Source organism: Callorhinus ursinus, unplaced genomic scaffold (genome assembly GCF_003265705.2).
Source record: "Callorhinus ursinus isolate GAN/ISIS: 27379988/994484 unplaced genomic scaffold, GSC_fseal_2.0 scaffold1, whole genome shotgun sequence".
NCBI lineage: Eukaryota > Metazoa > Chordata > Mammalia > Carnivora > Otariidae > Callorhinus > Callorhinus ursinus.
In genome coordinates this window covers 40,139,542-40,164,962 of record NW_027397063.1, presented here as the reverse complement: position 1 = coordinate 40,164,962, position 25,421 = coordinate 40,139,542, and the positions used below count along the sequence as shown (strand labels likewise).

The 25,421-nt window shown below is 39.0% G+C and overlaps 2 protein-coding genes across 8 annotated transcripts in view; one reads left to right on the top strand and one right to left on the bottom strand.

Annotated features, from left to right (window-relative positions):
• Nucleotides 1-7,756: 7,756 nt before the first annotated feature.
• LOC112819070 (putative protein ARB2BP) lies at nucleotides 7,757-13,161 on the bottom strand. Its single transcript, XM_025866136.1, has 2 exons — nucleotides 13,117-13,161; nucleotides 7,757-8,851 (listed from the first exon to the last, which is right to left on the bottom strand). Exons 1-2 carry the CDS (start codon nucleotides 13,159-13,161, stop codon nucleotides 7,757-7,759), a joined length of 1,140 nt encoding a protein of 379 aa, XP_025721921.1.
• Nucleotides 13,162-19,673: 6,512 nt separating this feature from the next.
• Nucleotides 19,674-25,421, top strand: part of SENP7 (SUMO specific peptidase 7) — a 134,673-nt gene continuing 128,925 nt past the window's right edge. For 3 of the 7 annotated variants that reach the window (XM_025873487.2, XM_025873478.2, XM_025873469.2), the window contains exon 1: nucleotides 19,675-19,811. In XM_025873487.2, the coding sequence (XP_025729272.1) occupies nucleotides 19,772-19,811 (40 nt within the window). In that variant the 5' untranslated portion in view covers nucleotides 19,675-19,771. Of the gene's footprint in view, nucleotides 19,822-25,421 lie in introns of all 7 variants that reach the window. The other 4 variants (XM_025873460.2, XM_073892733.1, XM_073892731.1 and 1 more) reach the window with 4 other exon arrangements.

Genomic DNA, 25,421 nt, shown 5'->3' with positions numbered 1-25,421 from the left:
CGGCCGGAAATCCCGCCCACTCTCCCCGGCGCTTCCCTATGACGTCCCCCCACTTGGGGAAAGCCTTCCTGCCTGAAAAGCAGTGCTGTAATGGAGAATGCTGGTTGCTGGCGTTGGGGCTATGCCAGGGATCCTCTCAACCCGTGTGTGCTTGTAGCTGGTTTTATTTTGTTACACCATTTAAAGAATTTCTGTTCCTCTTCTCTTAACCTATTCTCTGCTTGGTACACGTATTTATCAGCATTTACTCACATGGTGCTAAAATAAAATGTTTCACAAGTGTCGCTCAACTTTAAACTGCTTGATGCTAGGACTTTAACAATGAACCTTTGTGACCAGTTTATCACCAGCACCTGGTACATTGCTTGGAACATGATAGGCAACACAAAATATCTCTCACTCCCCTTACCTCATTTGTTAAATTTAATGTGAAAATGAAATTAAGTCACGCACTGCAAATTTGTGGCCTTTGGGTCAAAATCCAGTCTGCAGGTGCTTGGTTTAGCCAGCACATTTTAAAGTGTTTTAATTTAGTTTTCACTATTAAAGCATTAGGCACAGCATCATTCACTGGGGAAAGGACAGTCTTTTTCAAGGAATGGTGCTGAAAAAAGTTGGACCCTTAACCTAAAACCATATAAAAATTAACTCAAAATAGATCAAAGACTTCAACATAAAAGTCAAAACTATAAAACTCTTGGAAGGAAACATGGGGGAAAACTTCATGACATTGGATTTGGCAATAATTTCTCGTATATGACCCCAAAAGCACAAGCAACAGAAGAAAACAGACATTTTGTACAAAATTAAAAACTTTTGTACATTGAAGGACACTATTGACAGAGTAACAGATTTGGAAGGTATTTAAGAAGTAAAAATGATAGAATTTGGTTATTGGGATTTGGGGGTAGAAGGAGAAGTCAATATTGTACTTTGAGCATCGGGACAGACAGTGATTAGTTGTGCAGGGAAAGGGGAAAGGAGTAGATGGGGTGAGGGCACAGTTGGTGAGAGCAATTTTAGACGTAATGACTGAGCTCCCTTCAAAGTCAGATGATATCTCCTTTACAATATATGGCAGTTCGCTGCATGGGGCTAGAGTTAAGGAGAAAGGGAATGAACCACAGCTAGAGATTTGAGAGCTATGAAAGAGGCTTTGAAACCAGTGTCTGTGAAACCATGTGTGTAGAAGAGATTACCCAGTGTATGGGTAAAGAGGAGGAGTAAGCAAAGGAGACTGAAAATGAGCAGCTAGGGATATAGGGGGGAAATAATCAGAATATGACAGAAGCCCAGGGAGGAGTGTTTCAAAGAAGAGTGACCCAATAAGGTTCAAATGGGTCATCTAGGTCAAATGCTGCCTATATATCACGAAACAGACTGAGAAGCATCCATTGCGTTGGGACCATATTGTAAGGTTTGGAGGCTGAAGCCAGATGAAAGTGTTAAGGAATTAGTGGATTATGAGAAAATGGAGTCAGCAAGTGTAAATGTTTTAATGAAATTTGGCAGGGGTAATATACAATGGGTTCAGTTCCTAGGTGTGGCATCCAGGAAATTTTTGTTAGTTATTATTACTGTTATGTTGGGAGAGACTTGACCAACTGATAGGATTTTTAGCAAGGGAGTGAGGAAAATAGTGAGAAGAGTGAACTTCCTGAGAAGATTGAAAGAGATGGTATTCAGAGGACAATTGGAGGGAATTGGTCTTGGATAGGAGGAAATTCTATTCCTTTGTAACAGGAAGAAAGGAAGAGACAGGTGGGGATAGAAGACAATTCGTAGATATGGCAGCTTACTTTGAGTTTCCATTTCTGGAAATGGACTTAAATCTCTTATTTTTAATTTGCATTAGTTTTTATATTTGAAAGACAACTGGAAGGTGTGGTCTTGAAGAGTGAGATGCAACCCTTCCCTTACCACAGGAGGGAAAGATAAATGTGTCAGTTCACATGGATCATAAACATGGGCTCAGTGAACAAACCCCTTTTGTTGCTTTCCTCAGGGTAGGAAACTAGGCCAGATGATAATCCATCATAACTTTCACCTCACATGAGGTAAATTTAACTTTATTATCTCTCTGGCCATTTATTACCTAGTCTTTCTTTTTTTTTTTAAGTTATTTATTTATTTATTTGAGAGAGAGAGCCAGAGAGAGAACATGAGCGGAGGGGAGAGGCAGAGGCAGAAGCAGACTCCGCACTAAGCAGGAAGCCCGACGTGGGTGGGGCTCATTCCCAGAAACCTGGGATCATGACCTGAGCAGAAGGCAGACAATCGACTGAGCCACCCAGGCGCCCCTACCTAGTCTTTCTAACAGTGGTTCACAAAGTATGGTCCCTAGAGCAGCAGGAATAGCATCAGCATCACTTGGAAACTCGTTAGAAAGGCAAAATTTCATGCCCCACCTACCTCTACTGAATCAGAAACTTTGGCAGTGAGGCCCATCAGTCTTTGTCTTAACAAGATCTCCAGGTTATCTGAATGCACTGTGACGTTAGAGAACCACTGTGTTGAAGAAACTTTGAAAAGCATGTAAGGAGTTTCTTGTTTTCTTTTTTAAAAAGAGACTTCCCTTAGCAAACAATGTGTTGTCCTTTTCGTTAAGATATGTTTAGTCTGGGAGCGCCTGGGTGGCTGAGTCGTTAAGTGTCTGCCTTCGGCTCAGGTCATGATCCCAGGGTCCTGGGATTGAGCCCTGCATTGGGCTCCCTGCTCAGCGCAGAGCCTGCTTCTCCCTCTCCCACTCCCCCTGCTTGTGTTCCCTCTCTCGCTGTGTCCCTCTCAGTCAAATAAATAAATAAAATCTTAAAAAAAAGATATGTTTAGTCTGGTATTGGAAAGTGACACACAAATCTTGATGCACTTTGCTTACAATGATAATAGCCTATTACCTCTAACTATTTTCCACAAGGAAAAGAAATCATATGGTGATGGCACAAGAACTTAGGATTTTCCTGAAGTCCTCTCCTGTCAGTCTTTTCCCTATCAGGACACATCTCTGGTCTGCAGTTTATAGCCAAGAAACTGGAGATTTTTTTTTTTAATTTCAAGCTGCAAAAATAGATCAACATCAAAAGTCAGAGTACAGGAACAGATTAGGGTGACCCCTGGAGGAGAAAGCTTAAAGTAAACTTTATTTTCAAAACAAGCATTTGTCTATGGCAAAAATGCTGTTTTGCTGAAAAAGAGAAACGAGTTTCTAAATACACAGAACTGTTTATTAAAACAAGAAAACAGGGCACCTGGGTGGCTTAGTTAGTTAAGTGACCAACTCTTGATTTCGGCTCAGGTTCTGATCTCAGGATCGTGTTATTGAGCCCTGCATCGGGCGCCACATTGGGCATGGAACCTGCTTATGATCTGCCCCCAAGCTTTCACGTGCACATGCCCTTTCTATAAATAGATAAACAAACAAGAAAAAATTTGAAAGATGAGATAAACATGCTCCTAGAGCAGAGATAATATAACCAATAACTGAGTTGAGTTACTATACCATTAATTTCATTTGGCATCATTTCACATGCAGTGGTCTAAAATATGTCCCCCAATTCTTTGCCTCTCTAAGATGTGGAACCTAATTCCTCTTCCCTTGGACTTAGTGACTCATTTCTAACAAATAAAAAAAAAAAGTGGACCAGTATGCAACTCAGAGAATAGGTCATAAAAAGGCAGTGGTTTCCTGCTTGTGCTCCTTCACCTGAATGATTCACCCTGGGAGAGCTGCCATGTCCTGAAGACATACAAATGTCAAAGACTCTCTTCTTCACTAAACTTTACTTAGGCTCCTCTGAGCCCTCTTCTGGACTAGTCCTCAACCTTGGCCTTCTGTGAGGATGCAGAGCTTAGTCTTAGCAAGAATCCTGCTAAATCAACTCTTGATAGCTAATCAAGTTCCTCATTTCCCACTCTTGATGTCTAAAGCTCTGGCTTGCCTTTAGCAATAATCTCCCTACCCTGATGCCTCCTCTTAGTAGTTTTCCATCACTGACACCCTATCTTTGCTGTATTCAGAATTGAGTTCAATATCCCTGCCCTATTGCAATATCCCTAATTACAACAGTTTTGAATTAAGTCTTCCTTACCATCTTAACAAGTGCCAGAATAACTTCTTTAGCAGAAGCAGCCTATGGAAGAGGTCCACATGGTGAGGAATCAAGGCCTTCTGCCAAACAGCCGGTCAAGCTTTAGATCACTGCAACCCCAGACAATCTTGACTGTACTCTCCTGAGAGATGCTGAGCCAAAATTACCCAATTAAACTGCTCCTGAATTTCTGAACAACAGAAACTGTGAAATAATAAATATTTGTTTTAAGCCACCAAGTTTTGGGGGTAATCTGTTATGCAGCTATAGATAACTAATATACCTGACTACCAGATTAAATAGTAAATTGGGAGTTATGAGAAATATCAACTTCAAGTTAGTTAAGTGCAAGACAGAAGAGCTTTTTTTTTTAATATTTTATTTATTTATTTGACTGAGAGAGAGACAGCGAAAGCAGGACACAAGCAGGGGGAGTGGGAGAGGGAGAGGCAGGCTTCCAGCCGAGCAGGGACCCCGATGTGGGGCTCAATCCAGAACTCTGGAATCATGACCTGAGCCGAAGGCAGATGATTAATGACTGAGCCATCCAGGCGCCCCGACAGAAGAGCTTTTATGGCAACTTCTTAAAAACTTCTTTTGGTGCTTTTCACATTAAGTGCATTAAATACATTCTAGATAGACTATATCGAAAGGGACTTCAAAGCTCACTTCATTTACAAATTGCAAAGTAAAAGCTGGGAGAGAATAACTGGTTTATCCAAGGCTGAGTTTCATTTAAAACCTGCATATCCCAATTTACTGTTCAGTGGTTTTTTTTTTTTTTTCATTATGCCACTTAAGACACGGTACAGAAAGAAGAGAAATTGGAAATATGTCTTTAATGATAAAGATTTGTCCTAGTCTGTCTGGTCTGCTATAACAGAGTGTCACAAACTGGGAGGCTTAAACAAATGTTTATTTCTTACATTTCTAGAGGCTGGGTAGTCCAAGAGCAAGGCACTGGCAGAATCAGTGTCTGGTAAAGGACTGCTTCCTGATTCACAGATGAATGTCTTCTTGCTGGGTCCTCACGTGGTAGAAGGGAGTTCTCTGAGGTATCCTTCATAGGAACACTAATCCCATTCATGAGGATCCACCCTCATGATCAAAGTACCTTTCAAAGGCCCCACCTCCTATCACACTGAGGATTAGGATTTCAACATATAAATTTCAGAGGACACAAATATTCAGTACATAACAGGAATTATATTATATGCTGGGTTAAAAAAACACTGTGAATAGGAACACCAGGAAGACACTAGAAATAGCTATATCAGAAAAATCTGTATTTCCCATTAGATATAGCAGAGTTAATTTTTCTTTTTTTTTTTGAGAGAGAGAGAGTATGCACTTGTGCATTCATGCACACACAAGTGGGGGTGGGGTGGGAGGGAGGGGCAGAGGGAGAGGGAGAGAGAGAGAACCTCAAGCAGGCTCCACACCCAGTGTGCAGAGCCCCATGCAGGGCTTAATTCCATGACCCCAAGATCAGGACCTTAGCTGAAATCAAGAGCTGGAAACAAGTGGCTGAACCACCCAGGCATTCTGTGGCAGAGTTAATTTTTCTTTTTCGTTTTCTTTTTCTTTTTTTTAAACGATTTTAATTATTTGACAGAGAGAGAGAGCACAAGCCGGGGGAGCGGTAGGCAGAGGGAGAGGGAGAAGCAGGCTCCCCCACAGAGCAGGGAGCCTGACATGGGGCTCGATGCCAGGACCCTGGGATCATGACCTGAGCTGAAGGCAGTTGCTTAACCAACTGAGCCACCCAGGAGCCCCCAGAGTTAATTTTTCAAATGCAATGTCTACTATGGATTCCTCTTTTACTCATCTATGGGCAGAGCTAAAGATAATTTGTTACCTCCTCCTTTTTCTCTTTTTAGAACTTCTGGAACAGCCAAAATAAATTTTTCACCAGTAGTCCCTATTTCAGCAAATGGCATTTCTATACATATAGTTGCTCAAGTCAAAAATCTGGGAGTAATCCTTATTATTTCCTTCTCTTTATTCCTGACCTCCAATCACAAAATTTTTTCACAGAAACAAAAGTGTTAGCATATGGCATAAGTATTACATAATTAAATATTAGTGTTAACTCTATTAGTATTAGTAGTTAAGTATTAGTATTAAGTATTTCTCAGACTACTACCAAAATTAATTTGGTCTCTCAGCCTCCAAGCTTGTCCTTCCTCTAATCTATTCCCCAAACTGCAATCAGGATATTCTTTATAATATGTAAAGCTGAGAATATTCTCCAGTCTAAAACCATCCAACGTTTCTCATTGTCATGAGAATAAAGTCGAAAATCATAACCATGGACATTGCAGCCTTGAGCAAACTGCCTCTGATTATTTCTCTAACTTAACTTTCCAACTACTGACAAAACCTCTCTCCTTGACCAAATCTGAGCCCAGCTCCCTCCTATGAGCCCTCTTCTCAACTAGGCTCCAACGTTGGACTCCATCCTTGGTCCGCTTAGTCCAGTTTTTGTTGTTGTTGTTGTCACTTAATCCAGTCTTAGCAAGAATTCTGCTGTCAGTTAGTGAAAATCTCCCATTTTGGCATCTGATCATCTTCAGGATCCGATAAAATTCCTCATCCTCCAGTCCTCCTCATCCTGGCCTGCCTTCAGTAAGAATTATATTGAGTCAGCCTATTAAGAATCTCTCTTATGCCTGATGTTTCCTCTTGGTTAATTTTCCATTCACTGACCCTCATCCTACACTTTGGCTATAACATTCCCCACCTTCAACTGTCCTTGTTGAGTCAGAAGTTCAGCCTGATCTCTTTCCCTTACTGCAAAACCCCATTGCAGTAATCCTTCCTAAATAAGTCTTCCTTGTATCTTTTAACAAATGTCATGAATAATTTTTTCTTTGACATTACTCACCCATAATTTTTTAGCTTCAGCTGAACTGGACTTCTTTCTCCCATGTCAAGACTTTTGCATATGCTATTCCTTTGCCTATGAATTTGTTTTCCCACCTAATTGCTCTTATCCTTTAAACTAAGCATAATTTTCTCCGGGAGGCATTCCCTGGCCCCCAAGGCTGTTAGCTCTCATACTAGATGTTCCATGGCACCTTATATTTCTGAACACTCTTCACACTAGCTATTTGTTGTTCATTGTGAACTCCACAAGGATAAAGGCAATGTTGGCCTTGTTTGCTGGTATCCTCAACAGCTACAATTGACTGGTACATAGTAGACACTCAAATATTAGCTGAAGGTGTGGGTAATACCTTCAATACATTTGAACAGAAGACTAATAAATTTAAGCAAAAGAACACAAACATATAAAAATAGAGTTTATGATAATTTTTATGTTCACTTATAGTTTTAATATGGCATTAACCACATAGAAACCAAAGACTTAGGATTTAATCTGTATCAACTACATTCTATTAAATCATAAGAGAGCTTTTCAAAAGATCCTCTAACTTGAATAATACTGTAAAATATTAATGATGGTATTGACTGTTCATCAATAGGGCTACAAAAGAGAACATATTCACTCTTCAAAGAAAGTAACCAATCAAACCTCAAGCCAGAATATAACACTGTGTATATTCTTTTCATAATATAGTACTGTGAAGTATTCTTTTTCTTCTAGCATCTACATTAGCAACATTTCAGTGAGACAAAAAAAAAATCTTAGATGACAAAAAAGCAGCTTAAGCACTTTGCTTTCTTTTTGTGGAGCTTCTCGTTACTATTGGCACTCGAGAGAAATTAATAGTTGTTTTGGCTTTCAAAGCTCTTTTAAAGTATTTAAAAATTGACTGAAGGCTAGAGGAAGGGGCTAAGTTGTGTTTTTCTGTACCAGCAGAAACCATAGGAAACTCCTTTTTTAAAACAGTAGCTGCAGGTTTATCCAAAGGCTTAGGACTTGTCACCCATTCACGGCAGTGGTGCTTTATCCAGGCTAATAACTGTACATCACTTCCCAACTGGTGTCCTGCATGATGTTCAGAGTCAATAAGTGCAACAGCATATACTTTGTTCATTACTTCCCACTTTCTACGAACAAGTAAGTCCATAAATACCAAACCCCCATAACCATGTACAATGAAAGCAACGTCTTTGCCTTCAGTCTTTGAAATGAAGTAATCCCAAATGTAAGCCATGTGTTCTTCAGGGGTGTTGCTGTATCTTTTAGGGATGCACTGGAGAGGTTGCTGGAGAGATAAAAAATTCTCTGCCTGAACCATTTTTAGGGAAGAGGACCCAATATTTTGTGTTAAAAGGTCTTTCCACTCTTTTTCCATCTTTAGGTCCACAAAATTGTCATTGGGGTTTAGCACAATTACATCATAATGTGCCTGCAATGCCATTTGAATACACGGTATCTGACTTCCATGTTGGAGACCATGATGTATTATTGCTTGCTGACTCCACTGACCAGCTCTAAAGACCCCATGGTCTTGAAGAAGGACAAGAAGAACAGAATGATGACTTGTTAATGCTGTCTCACTCATGAAAAAGAAGCTTCTTGGTTCCTTATCAGCCTCTGGTGGGATATACACTTTTTGTAATTTGCATACTTTCTCCAAAAGCTCATAAATGTATTGTGCAAGCAAATGGCCAAGGGCCTGGTAGCGTTTGCTATTCCTCTCAAGGACATTTTTATAATAGTTAAAGACAAAAGGCCTTTGTGTCTCAGTGTGTCTCAATTCAGCTTTTTCATTGAAGTCATATTTAAGTTCTTCTAGTAAGTCAGATTGTTCAATAAATTTCTGGAAGCTCAACTCCTGAGTCACTGGTAACCACTGAAAGTAAAAAGCAATAGTATGTCAATGGTAGAAAAAATAAAATTTTCAGCTTGTTAAATTATTCTTGTGGGAAATCATGCTAAAATTAAGCACTTCACTAAGACATTACCCTTTCCTGCTAAAGACTTTAACTCAAAATAATTGTGAATGATGCAAAGTAGTAAGGCACAGTGAAGTAAGGGACAATGGCCAGACCATATATAATGACAGAACCCATAGTATCTTGCCCAAGAAGCCAACCCCAATAAACAGCCCAGAAAGCCAGCCTGCTATAAGTCAGAGTTGTAGGAAGTCAGACCACTACCTCTAGTGACAATCCAGGAAGCTAAACAATAACCTCTGTTACAACAGGCACCAAACAGCCAGGACTTAACTAATAACTGAGAGCTCTCCTAATTTTTATCCCCACTTCCAACTTAGGACCCACCAGAGAGAGCCAAATATGCATCCTTAACCAATCACACTAGATAGTCTGCTTCTAGTTAGCCCACCTGCAGCTTCCCCAGGTCAACAGCATCAGGACATCCCAACAGCCTTTCCTATTTTCCACTATAAAGCTTTCCCATTTTTCTGCCTGCCTTTGCGTCTTTGCCAAAATGCAAGTGATGGTGGCTGACTCCATTGCTACAGTGAGCGCAGAATAAGTAGGTTTTGCTTTTCTTATCTGGTAGGTCTTAGTTTATTTCTATAGTAAGCATTTAATAAATTTTACTGTTCAATAAATGGCAGGGGATGCCAATGGGGGTGAAATGTGAAACACTACAGGTTATGATCAATTTGTCTTATAATAGAGCATATGGTTATTCAGATGTCTGAGAAGAAAAAATGCTGCTGACTAAAAAGTTAATTTAGACAGTTATTGTGGACAGAGCCTAAAGGGAAAAGAAAAGACCTTGAAAGGTTAAGTGGCTTGCCCTGAAGATTATTAATTATTATTAAATAAGTGATTGGGTACTAAAACTAAAATTCATCTTAATAAATACATGAATACATTCTCTGCTTAATTTCTTAATACTGACACTGGGAATCCTTAACCAACTTCCAATAAGTAGCACTGAAAATGATTTTTAGTGCCACTCAAGATGGTATCAAGGCTTAAGGCAAAATTAAGATGGTGCTTGCTTGCTTTATTTTCTTAACTTTTTTTCTCACTTTCTGAATCTTATTCTCTGATTCCTATATGTAACTGGCACTTTATGAGGGTGTTTGGTTGTCCAAAGTACTCAACCTATCTAAACTTTTCCCTGTTCCACTAAAAACTCTTTTTTCTTCTAGTGCGGCTGACCTCAGGTGCTATTACATAATTAATGTCTTTTTCCAAAGTGTAAATGATAGATCTAACCATCCTTTAAAAGGAGAAGCCTCTAGGATTAGATTGATTTAGGTTTAAATCCTAGCTCCAAATTTTGAGATTAAGTGACTTTCAGCAGGTTGCTTACCTTCTACGAGTTTCTTCAACTTCTGAGTTTTAGTTTATTTATGCTATCTAAAATAATGATCCTTATTATGCTACCCTGCTTTATTTTTCTTTGTAGACGATATCACCACTTAATACATAATTGCTTGCATATTGTTATTTAAAAACTTTTTAAAACCATTTTATTTTATTTATTCTGGGGGCGGGGAGACTCTTAAGCAGGCTCCAGGCCCAGCACTAAGCCTGATCCTCATGACCCTGAGATCATGACCTGAGCCGAAATCAAGAAATGGACACTAATCTGACTGAGCCACCCAGGCACCTCTTGCTTGCATATTTTTAAATTATATGTCTTCCCTCACTGGAAAAAGCTCCGGCAGAACAGAAATTTTGTTTTTTGTTTTTAAAGATTTTATTTATTTGACAGAAGAGAGAGTGAGAGAGCACAAGCAGGGGGAGTGGGGCTCCATCCCAGGACGCTGGGAAAATGACCTGAGCTGAAGGCAAACGCTTAACTGACTGAGCCACCCAGGCACCCCATGAAATTTCATTTAACTACTATATCTTCGATACTTAGAATGCCCTTGGCACATATTACATTAATATATTTTGAAAAGATAAATGTAAAATAGGTATAACATTATTTGTTTCACAAGGCTGTTGTGAAAAATTAACTGATATAGGTAAAAACCATCTTACACAGTGTCTCACACATGAAAGGTTCTGTGAAATTAGAGAGGATGATATTCCTTTTTGAGATGTGAAATAAAAAACCATATATATATATGTATATATATACATATATCTGTCCAGTCTTCCTTTTTCATTTTAACATTGTGATATTTATCCATATTAATAAATGTAGTCCTAGGTCGTTCATTTTGTCTGTTTATGATGTTCCATTGTTTGAATATGCCTTTAAATATGCCATAGTTTAACTATTTTCTTGTTGAAGAACATTTAGGTTACTCTAATTTTCCACTATTATAAACAAAGCTGTGATGAACATTTTTATAGCTATATTTTTGTACACATATCAAGAATTTCCCTAGGCAGGGCGCCTGGGTGGCTCAGTTGGTTAAGCAACTGCCTTCGGCTCAGGTCATGATCCTGGAGTCCTGGGATCGAGTCCCACATCGGCCGCCCTGCTCAGCAGGGAGTCTGCTTCTCCCTCTGACCCTCCTCCCTCTCGTGCTCTCTATCTCTCATTCTCTCTCTCTCAAATAAATAAATAAAATCTTAAAAAAAAAAAAAGAATTTCCCTAGGCAATATACTTGAAAGTGGAATTTCTAGATTATATCAGCATCTTCCACTTTACCAGATATTGATTGTCAGATTGCTCTCTAAAAAGGAAGGTCTATTTTATAATTTGGCATGGTTTGCACAGAAAAGCAGTAGTCTCTTAGATCTAATATAGTATTTAGGGGTGCCTGGCTGGTTCAGTCGTAAGAGCATGCAACTCTTGATCTCAGGGTCGTGAGTTCAAGCCCCATGTTGGGGGTAGATTACTTAAACTTTAAAAAAAATACCCCGTTTATTCAGGTGCTGGGCTGAAAACTGCCTTTTTCTGTACTGAAATAAAGAGAAAGATCCAGTATATTTAAAACTCAGTGAACTGAACAAAGAATCTTGTTAGCTAGTGATTTAACTTTTCTTTTAATCACAGTAAAATAAACAAAATCGGTATTTTCTAATAGCATATAGTACATTTAATTATTCTTTTCCACTTCTGTTAAGTGTGTACTTAGTTGTTTAAGAGGCAATTCTCAGAGGTAATGAATGAGAGTTTGCAAACTAGAATAACCAAATGGCACACAGATATAAAAAGGACAGGTGGAGATGGAGTGACCAGGAGCAAAGCAAACAGTATCTCTTAGAATGGAAAGCGAGACAATTCTTTAGAATTTATTTTAGCACATTTTGCTTGGTTAATATACTCCAACCTGTAACTCTCCCCTGGATTCATATCCAGCTGTCTATTCGACATATTTACTTAGATGTCAAATAGCCATCTCAAGCTTAACATGTGCAAAACCCCTCCTTCAATCTACTCTCTCTCTCCTCTTTACTACCTTAGTAAATGGCAACTTTATTCTTTCAGTTACTCATGTTGCAAACTTTCCTTCTCTTTTACACTCAACCCAATCAATCAGTAAATCTTTAGGTTCTGTTATTTGAAATATATGTCATTGAATCACTTATCATCCCTCCACCTCTACCACCCTAGTCCAAGTCACCAACAACTCTCACCTTCATTATCAAGTCTCCTGTGCAATCTCTTGGCATAAACTCTTAGCACCCTGCAGTCTGTTTTCCACATAGCAGCTAGAATGATCTTTTCAAAACCTCTAAATTGGATCTCACACCCCTGTTCAAAATTCTCAATGGTTTCCACTCTCAGAATAAAAGCCTAGGTCCTGGGACGCCTGGGTGGCTCAGTCAGTTAAGCATCTGCCTTCAGCTCAGGTCATGATCCCAGGGTCCTGGGATTGAGCCCTGCATCCTTGCTCAGTGGGGAGCCTGCTTCTCCCTCTGCCTGCAGCTCCCCATGCTTGTGCTCTCTCTCTCTTCCTGACAAATAAGTAAATAAAATCTTTTTTTTTTTTTTAAAGATTTTATTTATTTATTTGAGAGAGAGAATGAGAGATAGAGAGCACGAGAGGGAAGAGGGTCAGAGGGAGAAGCAGACTCCCCGCTGAGCAGGGAGCCCGATGTGGGACTCGATCCCGGGACTCCAGGATCATGACCCGAGCCGAAGGCAGTCGCTTAACCAACTGAGCCACCCAGGCGCCCTAAGTAAATAAAATCTTAAAAAAAAAAGCCTAGGTCCTTATCGTCACCTACAAGGTCCCATATGGCCCTTAGCTCTTCGATGTCATTTCCTTCCATTTTCTTACTTGCTTACTCATTTAGCTGCATGATCAGGCTCTTAGCTCTTTCTCAGGTGCATTTCCCACCATGCTCTTGCTTACTTCACTGCAGGCACACCTGGCCTTTTTGCCTGCAACCTATGAAGCAAGCTCCTGTTTAAGAGCATTCCCCCTTGCTATGCCTATGGCTTGGACCACTCTTCCCCTAGATATCTGTAGGGCTTTATTTCCTTCAAGTTTCTGCCCACTTGTTATCTGATCAGAGATCTGAGCATTCTATCTGAAAGGGCAATCCTCTCCAATTCTTCCTCATTCCCCTATGATTCTTCTTTTTTTCTTTCTCTCTTTCTTTCCCTCCCTCTCTTTTTTCTTTCGTTCTTTCTTTTCTTCTCTCTGCTGCCTCTCTCTCTTAAGCACTCACTACCTACCAGCTGACATATACTTATTGTGTGTCCTCCTCGCTTCTTGCATTAGAATAGAAGTTCCACAAGAGCAGGGGCAAAGGCTTTGTTTTGTTCACTACTCTATCTCTAGTTCTTGGAATAATGCCTGAATTCTAGGCACTTAAATATTGTTAGGATTTTATGATTTTGCTAAGGGCATAACGAAGTAAAGGACAAAATTCCTCTAGCTGTATATACAGGAGAAAGATGCATACAAAGCTTTTTAAAAATTATAGAGGCTTCTCGTATAATTTTAAAGTTAATAAATGTCAATTTAATAATCATTTTTAGAGAATATCCTATGCATCTATGTTTTCTCTTTTACAAATCAAGATGGTCCATTAAAATAAAGGAGAGAAATCAAACTTTTTAGTTTTTGAAAGAATGGATTGGAATAAGATAGCTTAGTTTTAGGAATAAGATTGTTAGAGCTGCAAAGCACGTTATTGATATTCTTAGTTAATATGTTTATTTTATAGAGAAGTGAGGCTTTCAAAGGTAAAATGACATTCTCAAAGTGATTCAGGCAGCTCTCGGAACCCGAGAGAAGATTCATTTTTACCAGTGATCTTATAAATGCATAATATTTAACTGTTTATTTCATTCATCCACCAAAAATTTAGTGAAGGCATTTGTTAGACACTTAGTGTCTAACATCACATAGCCTTGTCATTTTACATTAAATGGAATAATAGAGAATAGTATATAATCATTAGTGAGAATTTTAAATTAGGTCCTTCTAGAAACAGAATAGGTGGTTGACACAGCTGTTATTTTTTGTTCTAGGGATGGCTATTGTTTTTATTTATTTAAAAAATTGCGGTATAATATACTAAAATTTACCATTTTAACCATTTTTATTTTTATTTTTTTAAAATGTTTTATTTATTTATTCATGAGAGTCAGAGAGAGAGAGAGAGAGAGAGAGATAGAAGCAGAGGGAGAAGCAGGCTCCCACCTAGCAGGGAGCCCGATGCGGGACTCGATTCCAGGACCCTGGGATCATGACCCGAGCCGAAGGCAGACGCCCAACCATCTGAGCCACCCAGGTGCCCCCCATTTTAACCATTTTTAGTTGTATAGTTCAGTGGCATTAAGTACATTCACACTGTTGTGCAACCATTACTGTTACCCATCCACAGAACATTTTTCATCTTGCAAAACTCTAACTTGGTAACGATTAAGGGATAACTCCTCATTTCCCCTTTGCCCCAGCACCGTTCTACTTTCTATGAACTTGACAAGAGAGTAGGTGGGGCAACAGAATCACGGATGCAAATAATTTTAATTAGCTTGATTTTAAGGAACTCCTTTCCTTTTTAGGATCATAAAGTAACTATACTTAACAATATTTTACATTCTTCACAGGTGAATAGTAAGATTTTATGAAAACATAATTTTACTTTGTTCCTGGGTTTCAACACCAAAAAAAAAAAGAGAGAGAAAAGAAAATATAAATTTAAATCTGAGAAGTCAGGGCCTAACTCCTGATTACACAATAATACCTTATTATAGTAATTATAGTCCTTTGGTATACTTAAGAGTTCCTTTTGTATATCCTATGCCATTAAAAAGCACAGAATGAAGGATGCTAAAAGTATCTAAATACTTTTTTTTTTACAACGAACATTATTTTATTTATTTGCTTTTCTGGAAAATAAAACAAAGAATCCTTTAAAACATATTTTAAGAAAAGAATGACTATTTGGTACAAAAGCAACATTACTGTTTTCTCAACACAGAATGCAATTATGAAGTTTTTTACTAAAATTATGCTTGTATACAACTCCATTTAGTAAATTATAGAAAATAGTAGAAAATGATAAAGCTAATGAAATGACATTATGTAGAAGTTTCAAAAAAAGCAAAGTAAATCCCTTCCTCTTAGTATTCCTTCTCCCTACCTATCTTTCCCCAGCAAAAACTAAAATAGCTGAATTTAATCTACCTGAGGAAAAGACATAGAGAAAACAGGATTTTAGTGGGAGGAAGAAAAAAAAAATCAGATGTCACACCAAATCCCGGGTTTCTCAAATTTGAGTAAGCAACAGAATTTTCTAGGAAAGTTAAAAAAAAAGTTTAGTGAACAATTATAAAGAGAAACATCCTCTAACCACCACGGGCCATGCCAGGCATTCCTTACGTCCCTTCAAACGCTTATCCCTCTCTCCAAAACTAACCACTCTGGACTTTTATAGAAATCACTGCTTTGCATTTATGATTTTATCTCCTAAGTGTACAGCCCTGGAAATTATTGTTTAGTAGTTCAGTTTTGTACTTAACAAAATACTTGATATGTCTTCCTGGGAAAAATTTTAAACATACAGATTATTAGGCTCCACTTCTAGGAGATTCTGATTTAAAAGGTTTGAGGTGGGGCCTGGAGGTAGTGTAAGAAAAGATGCTCCCAAGTAATTTTGAAAACTAGATTTTTGGATTTATGGACTTTGTCCAATCCTAGACACTATGTTTTTTGATTTGGATTATTCAGAGGTAAGTGGGTACCAAACTGTTAAAGGCTAAAGAAGACGAGACTACCTAAAGCCTCAGTTTTACTAAATAGTAACATAAAATGAAATTTTTCTCTTGAAACTAACCAAATGTATTAAGGCACAGAAATGCTGACTAAACATTTCAAGATAGAACACTTCAGGGGCGCCTGGGTGGCTCAGTCATTAAGCCTCTGCCTTCAGCTCAGCCCCACATCGAGCTCCCTGCTCCTTGGGAAGCCTGCTTCTCCCTCTCCCACTCCCCCTGCTTGTGTTCCCTCTCTCACTGTGTCTTTCTCTGTCAAATTAATAAATAAAATCTTTTTTTAAAAAAAAGAACACTTCAAAGAAATTAGTGGTATATGTACAAGATACCTTGGGTTCAGCCCCAGGGCATGACAATTTAGGGATCTTCAGTTAAAGGTTTGTGCATACATTCCTTCTATAGCTTTTTGGACAAAAGATTATCCATCTGCTGCTTGAATACCTAGAATTACTGCAGGTTTTTTTTTTTTTTAAAGATTTTATTTATTCATGAGAGACAGAGAGAGAGACAGGCAGAGGGAGAAGCGGGACCCGATCCCAGGACTCTAGGATCCTGACCTGAGCTGAAGGCAGACGCTTAACCATCTGAGCCACCCAGGCGCCCACTGCAGGTTTTTATAACTTCTGGAAACAGGCTATTCCACTGCAGGGCAGTTACAATTGATTATCTTAAAAAGGAAGATGTCTTTAAAACTAAACAACCTATATGTGTCTTTTCATGATTCACAGGTAGCTTCATTTATATGCGGAATAAAAACTTCCTTCACAGAATTCTCAGCATTTTAAAGAAAAGAATCAATTACCAATGAAAATGAAGTGAATAGCAACATAATACAGCGCTCCATATATCTTTGCAAAATCTAGGCTTTCCTGGTGCCCGTGGTAAGAAGTTCCAGATTGTTTATTTTAGTTTTTAAAACAGGAAGTCAAGATGTTCACAGTGCCCATCTAAACCTCTTTACAGGGGTGCCTGGGTGGCTCAGTCAGTTGAGTGTCTGTCTTCACCTCAGGTTAGGATTGAGCCCCAAGTTGGGCTCTCGGCTCAGTGGGGAGTCTGCTTCTCCTTTTCCTCCACCCCGCCCCCCACTCGGTCTCTCTCTCTCTCAAATAAATAAAAAAGCTTAAAAAAAATAAACCTCTTTACATTCATATTGTACTTAAAGTTAATTCACTTGTGATGAGAAAGGGCCTTTTGCAAATTTTATTAAGTTCTCTTCCAAGAAATTGTTAATCAAGGGGTAAAATAAAGGGTTGATCAACTTCACACTTCCACTTTGTCTTGAAACTATTAAAACAATACCCACTATACCCACTGCTTAGAACAAAAATACAATGAATACCTAATTTAATTTTAAATTAACTTTATATGCACTTTTAACACTTAATAAAGAACCATATCCATTGAGATAAAACCTGTCCATTCTCTTATAAAATACTGGGCTGATGAATTTCTAATCTCAAATGATTTTAATTTGAAAGGCTCTATACAGTGTGAGTTCGATGTACAAAAGAGAAATGACATTATTCCCAAACATGCTAAGACACCATTTTTTGGGGGGAGGGGGCGTCTTTCATATTTTTAAAATGAGGAAACTTTCACCGGAGCATAATAAAACACTGTAAAAGATCACTTAGTCTTTCATAAAAGACAAAATGAAGTTGTTAAATGACTTGCTAAAAAGTACAAACTAAACTTTTAGTCCTTTAGTTGTTTGCAATGTAGTTACAAGGCAGAGATGAATACTATAACAATAAAAATACTGGTTAAAAAGCAAATTTGAAATTCTTGAGCTTCAAGTTCATCTATCTTCAAATGTTATTCAAAACAAGTTCTAATTCAAAGAAACAAACTGGCTTTCTAGGTCTTCATTAGCAGAAATGGTATATTTGGTTCAACAAGTTTAAACAATATATTTGCAAGGTGAATAAGTTGATTAACTTCTTATAATTTCATTTCTTATAAGTTAACTTCTCACTGCTAAACTTTAAAACCACTTACTTATAGGGAAGCAGCTAATTTGGGTGGAAATGGATAAGGCCTACTTACACTTTCCTTTATTATGTTCCCATGTCTCAGCTCTATTTCCATCTTTTGCAGTTAATTTGTTTCCTACAATATTGGCAAATGAATTAAGCTGGTTTGATTCCGGAGTTAAATTGCTCAATTAAAAAAGTTGATTTATGGGACACCTGGCTGGTTCAGTCAGTAGAGCATAGGACTCTTGATCTCAGGGTTGTAAATTCCAGCCCCACGTTGGGTATAGAGATTACTTAAAAATAAAAATAAGAAAAATCTTTTAAAAAAGTTGATTTGTAAAGAAACTTAAAATTGAGATATTTTTCTGTAAGCAGTGTTTTGATTTGTTAAACAGAAATAAATAAAGTAGGGTCTCCAAATGAAACCGTTGTAGTGAATGTCAATCTCATCAAGCCCTGAAATATTCCTGCTTTTCAACCATTCCTTCCCTGTAAAACACTTCTCTGAGCCCAAATAGGCTTTTGCACCTGGAGGCTTACCTATACCTCAGCACAGACCACACAGTAATTAAGAGGCCAAATTTGACTCAAGAAGCACGAGACTGGGCTCTAGTGGTGAGTTGGGCAAGTCCCTTTTTTGGCCTTCGTAAAACGGGGGGAGGGGATCGGATGTTAACCTCCAGGATCCCTTCTGGCTTGGAACATTCCAATATCACTTTGCCTTTGATTAAACCGCTCTGCTGCATTTTTTTTTAACTTATTGTGATTACAGCTTACACATTTAAAAAATTACTCAAATATGTACATCATGGCCGACAAATAGGACAATTTTCTAAACTGATGGGCCCTTTGAAAGACCTAAAAAAAAAAAATCAGCCTAAAAATACTAGACTGCGTTCATTGAGGACTGGTCTAGCTTCTGAAGTACTGTAATAAATGTTAATTGAACGAATTTCAATTTACATCCATCTACTTTCTATCACCTCAGCATTTTGTTTTAAAAAATTGAGGTCGTTTTTCTTTTTTTCTTGGCCTTTAAAAATGACGAATTTGAATTTTAAAGAGATCCTCTGTTACTATGATATCTTTTCCTCAGCTGACCAAATACATTTACACTCCAAATGCTAAACCAATAGCTAGGCTAACAGGTGACTTTACTGAGTTTGGGGACGCTCCTTGAGGACAATTATATGAGAGATCATGAGTAAAGTAATACTGCAGAAAGGGTAACATTTTAATTTAACTTAATTTTAGAAGTAACGTTTTATTCTCATTTTTCTGGGTCACCTCGCGAGAGCCACTAAACTACAGGAATTCCTAGTTTCCTCTCTTTCAATTTTCGGTCTACCCAGTCTTCGAAGTAAACAAAGCCTCTGACGATCTCGGGCTAAAACCATACATGCAACCTCACTTTCCCATAGGTGCACAGATGATAAGAATGGCTCCACTAAACAAGCACTCAGCAGAGAAAACAAGTCCCAGGAAGTGATTTCCGGGTGAGGTGGGAGGGGCGGCTGATTTCCGGTCTGAGGGCAGGCGACGGCTCTTGCGCAAGCGCAATTCGCACTTTCCTGGCTTTTTTTTTTTTTCCCCTTTCCCCTCCCCCCCTCCCCCAGCCTGAGGGGTCTTGAGGTGACAGCGACTGCAACTGCGACTCCAGCAGGAGGAGGAGAAGATGGACAAGGGGAAGGCCGGGCGACGTCGATCTTCATCCGGTGAGAAAGGGTCAGAGGAGGGCTGAGCCTATTCTCTTCTACCTTGGGCAAATGGGAGGCACAGGCGGCGACCGGTGCTGCGGCCCAGAGCTGTGAGGGCTCGGGCTCCCGCCCCGGCTCGGGCTCCCGCCCGGGCTCGCACTCCAACTCCGGCTCGTGCAGGGAGGGGAGGGGAAGGCAGGAGCGGAGGGGCGCGCACAATGGAAGACTCCCGGGTCGCCCCCACCCCTGCGAGTCGTAGACCAAGTCCAAGCTGTCATCGAAGCCTTGGCCGCTCTCCACCCCAGCACCCCTTCCAGTTTTCCCCTCTTCCCGCAAACACCCTGCTTGAGTCTCATCGGCGCAGGGATCTTCCCGGTTGGCTTGCCGGTGTCCTGCCACGCCTTCCTTTAATTCCACCAATGTACCAGTTTCACTTCCAGCGCCTGACCCCACTTTTTCTCTTTTCCTTTGATTCTCCACTTAGCCTCTTTCTCACCCCCTTATTTCGGGGCAGGGAGAAGCGGCTGCAAAGAGGGAAAGGCGGGGCTTGCTAATTGATACTTCATCCCTCTGATAATTGCTGTAACTGGGTTTCGTTCTTAACAGACCCTCTTAATAACCTTTTTCTTTTCCAGCCTCTTGCTGCTTCTTCCAGAAGTGATTAAAAAGTCGAACAAAGGATTTGAAGCCGGGCTTCCATTGTGTTTTCATTCTCAGCATATTTTTATTTTTGAAATTGCTTTTTACGGTTTAAATGACTATCTTCAGTTTGGGGTACTACATCTTGGAAACACGAAAGGGGAGTTATGAGACATGAGGTAGAGCTCCTCCCAGTAACAAGTTTTTGTCAAAGATCTCATCCACTAAGAGTACCTCAATTCCTCGTGTTAAGTCCTGTGGACGAACCAGAGGAGGAGAGGGGGAGGACTCTATCTTTAATAAGCTTACGGTCTACTACACAAACTAACACCCAATGAATCAATTATTTCGTTTCATTTTCTCCTTTCTTACCGTGTCATTTGCAGAGACAGTCTTAACAATTCCAAATTTATTAGGAGTCCCTTGTGGCAGTGCATCTCAAGCATTTTTCTGCCTTATTTGCAAAGGAGAAGTGGACAGGATTTTTGGGGCATTGCTTGAAGCAGTTAAAAACCTGAATCCCTTTTCATAAGCAACTATTATCATCATTTATGTGTGTGTATGTGTATACTGGGGATACTCTTTACCTTTGAAAGTACATGTGTTACATATATAAATATAGGTCTCCAATAGATCAGTATTTTTTTTAAGATTTTATTTATTTATTTGAGAGAGAGAGGGAAAGAGAGAGAGCACAAGCACGGGGAGAGGCAGACGGAGAGGGAGAAGCAGGCTCCCCACTGAGCAGGGAGCCTGACATGGGGCTCGATCCCAGGACGCTGGGACCGTGACCCCGGCTAAAGGCAGATGCCCAACCGACTGAGCCACCCAGGCGCCCGGTCAGTGTTTGTTTTAACATACTTTTTTTTCTCCTCTAAGACCTTAATGTAAAATGTACATATTTAGAAAATGCACATTGTTTATCTGGTGTCTTTTCTGTGATCTCTAATAGAACTTTAGGGGTTATTATTCTTCAGTTTAAGATGCACAGCCTTTTTTCAGTAAATGCATTTCATCTTGGCTTAATACATTTTTTGGGGGGCAGCAAGATATTAACACCATCCTTCAGCAAATCACCTCTCCTTTCCCTTGTTACACTTAGAGTTATTTATTACATTTAATTTGATGCAAGTGGTTGTGGGTAGTAAAATTTGACAATGAAGCTGTTATTTCTTAAAAGACATTAATATTCATATTAGCTATCCCTCTGGGGAAGATTTTTTTTTTTTTTTACCCCCGAAGACCTTCCTTTTGGAGCTGTCCTTTCTCAAAAGTAATTGTTATTGTATAAAAGCCATTCTCAAATCTAATATTACCTAGCTGTTCTCCTGTATTCATCTGGTTTTAAGAGATGAATGTTAGGGCACCTGGGTGGCTCAGTCAGTTGGGTGTCTGCCTTTGACTCAGGTCATGATCCCAGGATCCTGGGATTGAGTCCCACATCGGGCTACCTGCTCTGTGGGGAGTCTGCTTCTCCCTCTGCCTCTGCCCTCCCTCCTGTTCATGCTCTCTCACTCAAATAAATAAAAAAGAGATGAATATTAGTTTTTAAGAATGATTCTAAATAGAGTATATTTAATTTTCACATAAATTATCAAATAAAACTAATCAGTTGGTTTGAAGGGATTCTGGGTTCTGTGTGACATTTATGTGCATATATTTGCCATTTCATTAGGAGTGGTTGCTAACTTGAACTCATGACTGGAAGTGACATTTATGGTCATCAGGATTTCATAATACCCCAAGAGGGGAATTTGATTAATAAAACAGGAAGACTTCTTTTTTTTTTAAGATTTTATTTATTTATTTGACAGAGAGAGAGAGACAGCGAGAGCAGGAACACAAGCAAAGGGAGTGGGAGAGGGAGAAGCAGGCTTCTCGCGGAGCAGGGAGCCCAATGCGGGGCTCAATCCCAGGACGCTGGGATCATGACCTGAGCTGAAGGCAGATGCTTAACGACTGAGCCACCCAGGCGCCCCAAACAGGAAGACTTCTAAGTTAGAAGTAGAATGTGGATAGCAGTAGAAAGAAAAAACATGAAGTTTTGAAGTTTCCTCTGTGAGACTGCATTAGGTTTTCCTGAATGTTCTTCTAAATAAGGAAGAACTGGGAAGGGTTGTATAGTGTAATGCTCAGAACTCTTTTAGTTGTGAGTAGCAGAAACCCAGTTCCTGTTTAAGCTACACACAAAACAAGAATTTATAGACTCATGTAACTGATAACTGTAAGAGTGGGATGTGGGGAGAGGCAGACTGAGCAAGGAGCCCAAGACCCTGGGATCATGACCTGAGCCGAAGGCGGTTGCTTAACCCACTGAGCCACCCAGGCGTCCCAAAACAGTTGTCTTTTATTAAGCCAGACATTAAAGAGATTTGCAAATAGGTAAAATACTGCCATTCTTCTTATTTTTTAAAAAATAGTTATTTTTCATAAAGTACTTTAGCCATGTTAACATGCAGTGAGTTTATTGTTTTTAAATGAATTGGTAAATATTTTAAAATTTAAGGAAAAATTTCATAAGTAAAGCTTGTGTTCCCTCTCTCGCTGTGTCTCTTTCTGTCAAATAAGTAAATGAAATCTTAAAAAAAAATCATAAAAGCTCTGATTACCTTACTTTTCTGGAATGTGGCCATGAATCAGGAATTAAGCAAAAAATAACTCTGAGCAGTGAGAGGAGAAATTACAAAGTCTGTATGTTAAAGTTCACTCGTGAGAAGCTTCTCAGACTTTTCTTTGGAGTATATTGAATCTATATTTTAAAATTATTTGTAACCCCAATGAGCGTGAATTCCTTACTTCCAAGTTCACCCCATATCAAAAGCAGTAAATTAAATGGGACAGAGATTAAAAAATATCTAGCACCAGAGACCGGCCCACTAACAGTTGAATGAAATAATAATTAAATGCATGGGTCATTCAAGGGAGAATGACCATTAGAAATGTTTAAAAACAACAGAAGTATAACAGAGTCCTCGATAACAATTTTCAAATGAATCTTTGAATTAAACAGGATAGTTCAAGTGAATTGCAGGTTTTCAACTGATTGCTTCAGGCATCATCCTTGGAAATCTGTGTTCGCTCTCATTTAAGTTAAGGATACATTTTTTTTGAGAACTTCAGTACTAAGCAGTGTACTAAAAATTTTATAAACTTTAATTCTTTCAAAAGCCCTATGAGGTAGTTATTATTTCTGATTTACAGATGAGGAAACTGGGATTTAGGGAGGGTAAGCAACTTTAGCAGTAGCAAGTAAGAAATAGCTAGGATTCAAAATCTGGTCTTTCTGATTACAAAATACATAATTTAAACTTCTTTTACTGTCACAGGACATTAGTGAGTCTTACTTGGAAAAAATAAGTTTCTATGGACAAATAAGTATGAGAACTGTAATTATAAGAAAATTTTATTTATTGCAGGCGTTTTAGAGCCTTTTGCTATTGTACATTGTGCCTCTTCAGGAGAGTAGCTGAGATGCAGTGTTATTCAGACTTGCTTGATTTTGAAACTCTTCCTTCCACCTAGTTTTCATCTTGAGGATCTAGTGTCCCATGATGATTTATTTTTTCAGTAGGCTCAGGTGATATCTGCATATGTTGCATTGTAAGTGTAATGAACCATGATTGAAGTTCAAAATCAGAATCTCCAATTAATCATGATAAAACTACATTATTTGTGTAGACGTTAGCTGAAGCCATTGGAATGAATGGAATCACCCACAGAAGGTATAGAGTGAGAAAAGTCTTGAATCACATTTAATTTCAAAGTAGGAAGGAAGAAACATTGGTAGGCAGATAGGCAAATTAGGAAAGAGAGGTTTGGGAAGCAAGGGAGGAGAGTGATAAGCAATGTAGATTAGAGTTAAAATAGTATGAGGGTGCTGAATTTGGCAATTAGGAGGTCACTTTTACCACTGGTTTTAGTAGGGACAAAAGCCAGATTTCTTTCTTTCCTTTTTTTTTTTTTTTTTAAAGATTTTATTTATTTATTTGCCGGAGAGAGCAAGAACAAGCAGGGGGAGAGGCAGGCGGAAGGAGAAGCAGACTCCCTGCTGAGCAGGAAGCCTGATGTTGGACTTGATCCCAGGACCCTGGGATCATGACCTGAGCCGAAGGCGGACGCTTAACCAACTGAGCCACCCAGGCGTCCCAAAAGCCAGATTTCAAGAGGATGAATGAAACAAGGAAAATGAGATGTAAAAAAAGAGATTTCTGAAACAAGTTGGAGAAGTAAATAAGGTAGAAAGGAATTTTTTTTTCATTAGACTTTAAGAGACTTAAATCAGGTGTGGGTAGGGAGTGGCAAAGGGGTGAGTGGAGAGAAAGATACTAAGTAGGAGACAATTGATGGGGTGAGGCTTCAGAAGAAACGGGGGAGATTGGAATCAAAAGATAGTTTCTTGAGATGTGCAGAAAGGGGGGAAGATGGATAAAGATACAGATAAATTTTGAGAAGGTAAGGATATTGCAGTCATAGCTTCTACACGAAGTAAGGAAAGATCATCTTTGGTAAAAGGACTTTCAAGTGGTATTGGTACCTCAAAATGGACTAGGTGGTCAATTATGTATGAATAAAAGAATTGTTAAGAAATTTTGAAAGTCATTAAAACAAGTGCGAGTTTTGTTGTAGTAGTAGTAGTAGTAGTAGTAGTAGTAGTAGTAGTTGTTATTGTTGCAGTTACTATTATGTGACTTTGTTCAGCAGTGCTAAGCAGTCTAGCAGCAAGAATTTGGAAAAAAATGAATTTAGTTTTACTTAAGGTTAAAGGGTAGGACAAGATATGGAGGCAAAAAATGGGTTCAGTGTGAGTGAAGAAATGAAAGGGTCAAAGAACTGTGGGTTGTAGAATGAAAAGTTCACTTTTGAGAACTTGAGAAGTGCAACAGTATTCCTTAAATCTGTTGACAAATGTATGTTGCTGAAATGGGGATGTGTAGAAGTGTGTTGGAGTGAGTCTGTTGTTTTGAGTGAGTTGACTTATGGAAGTTTTAG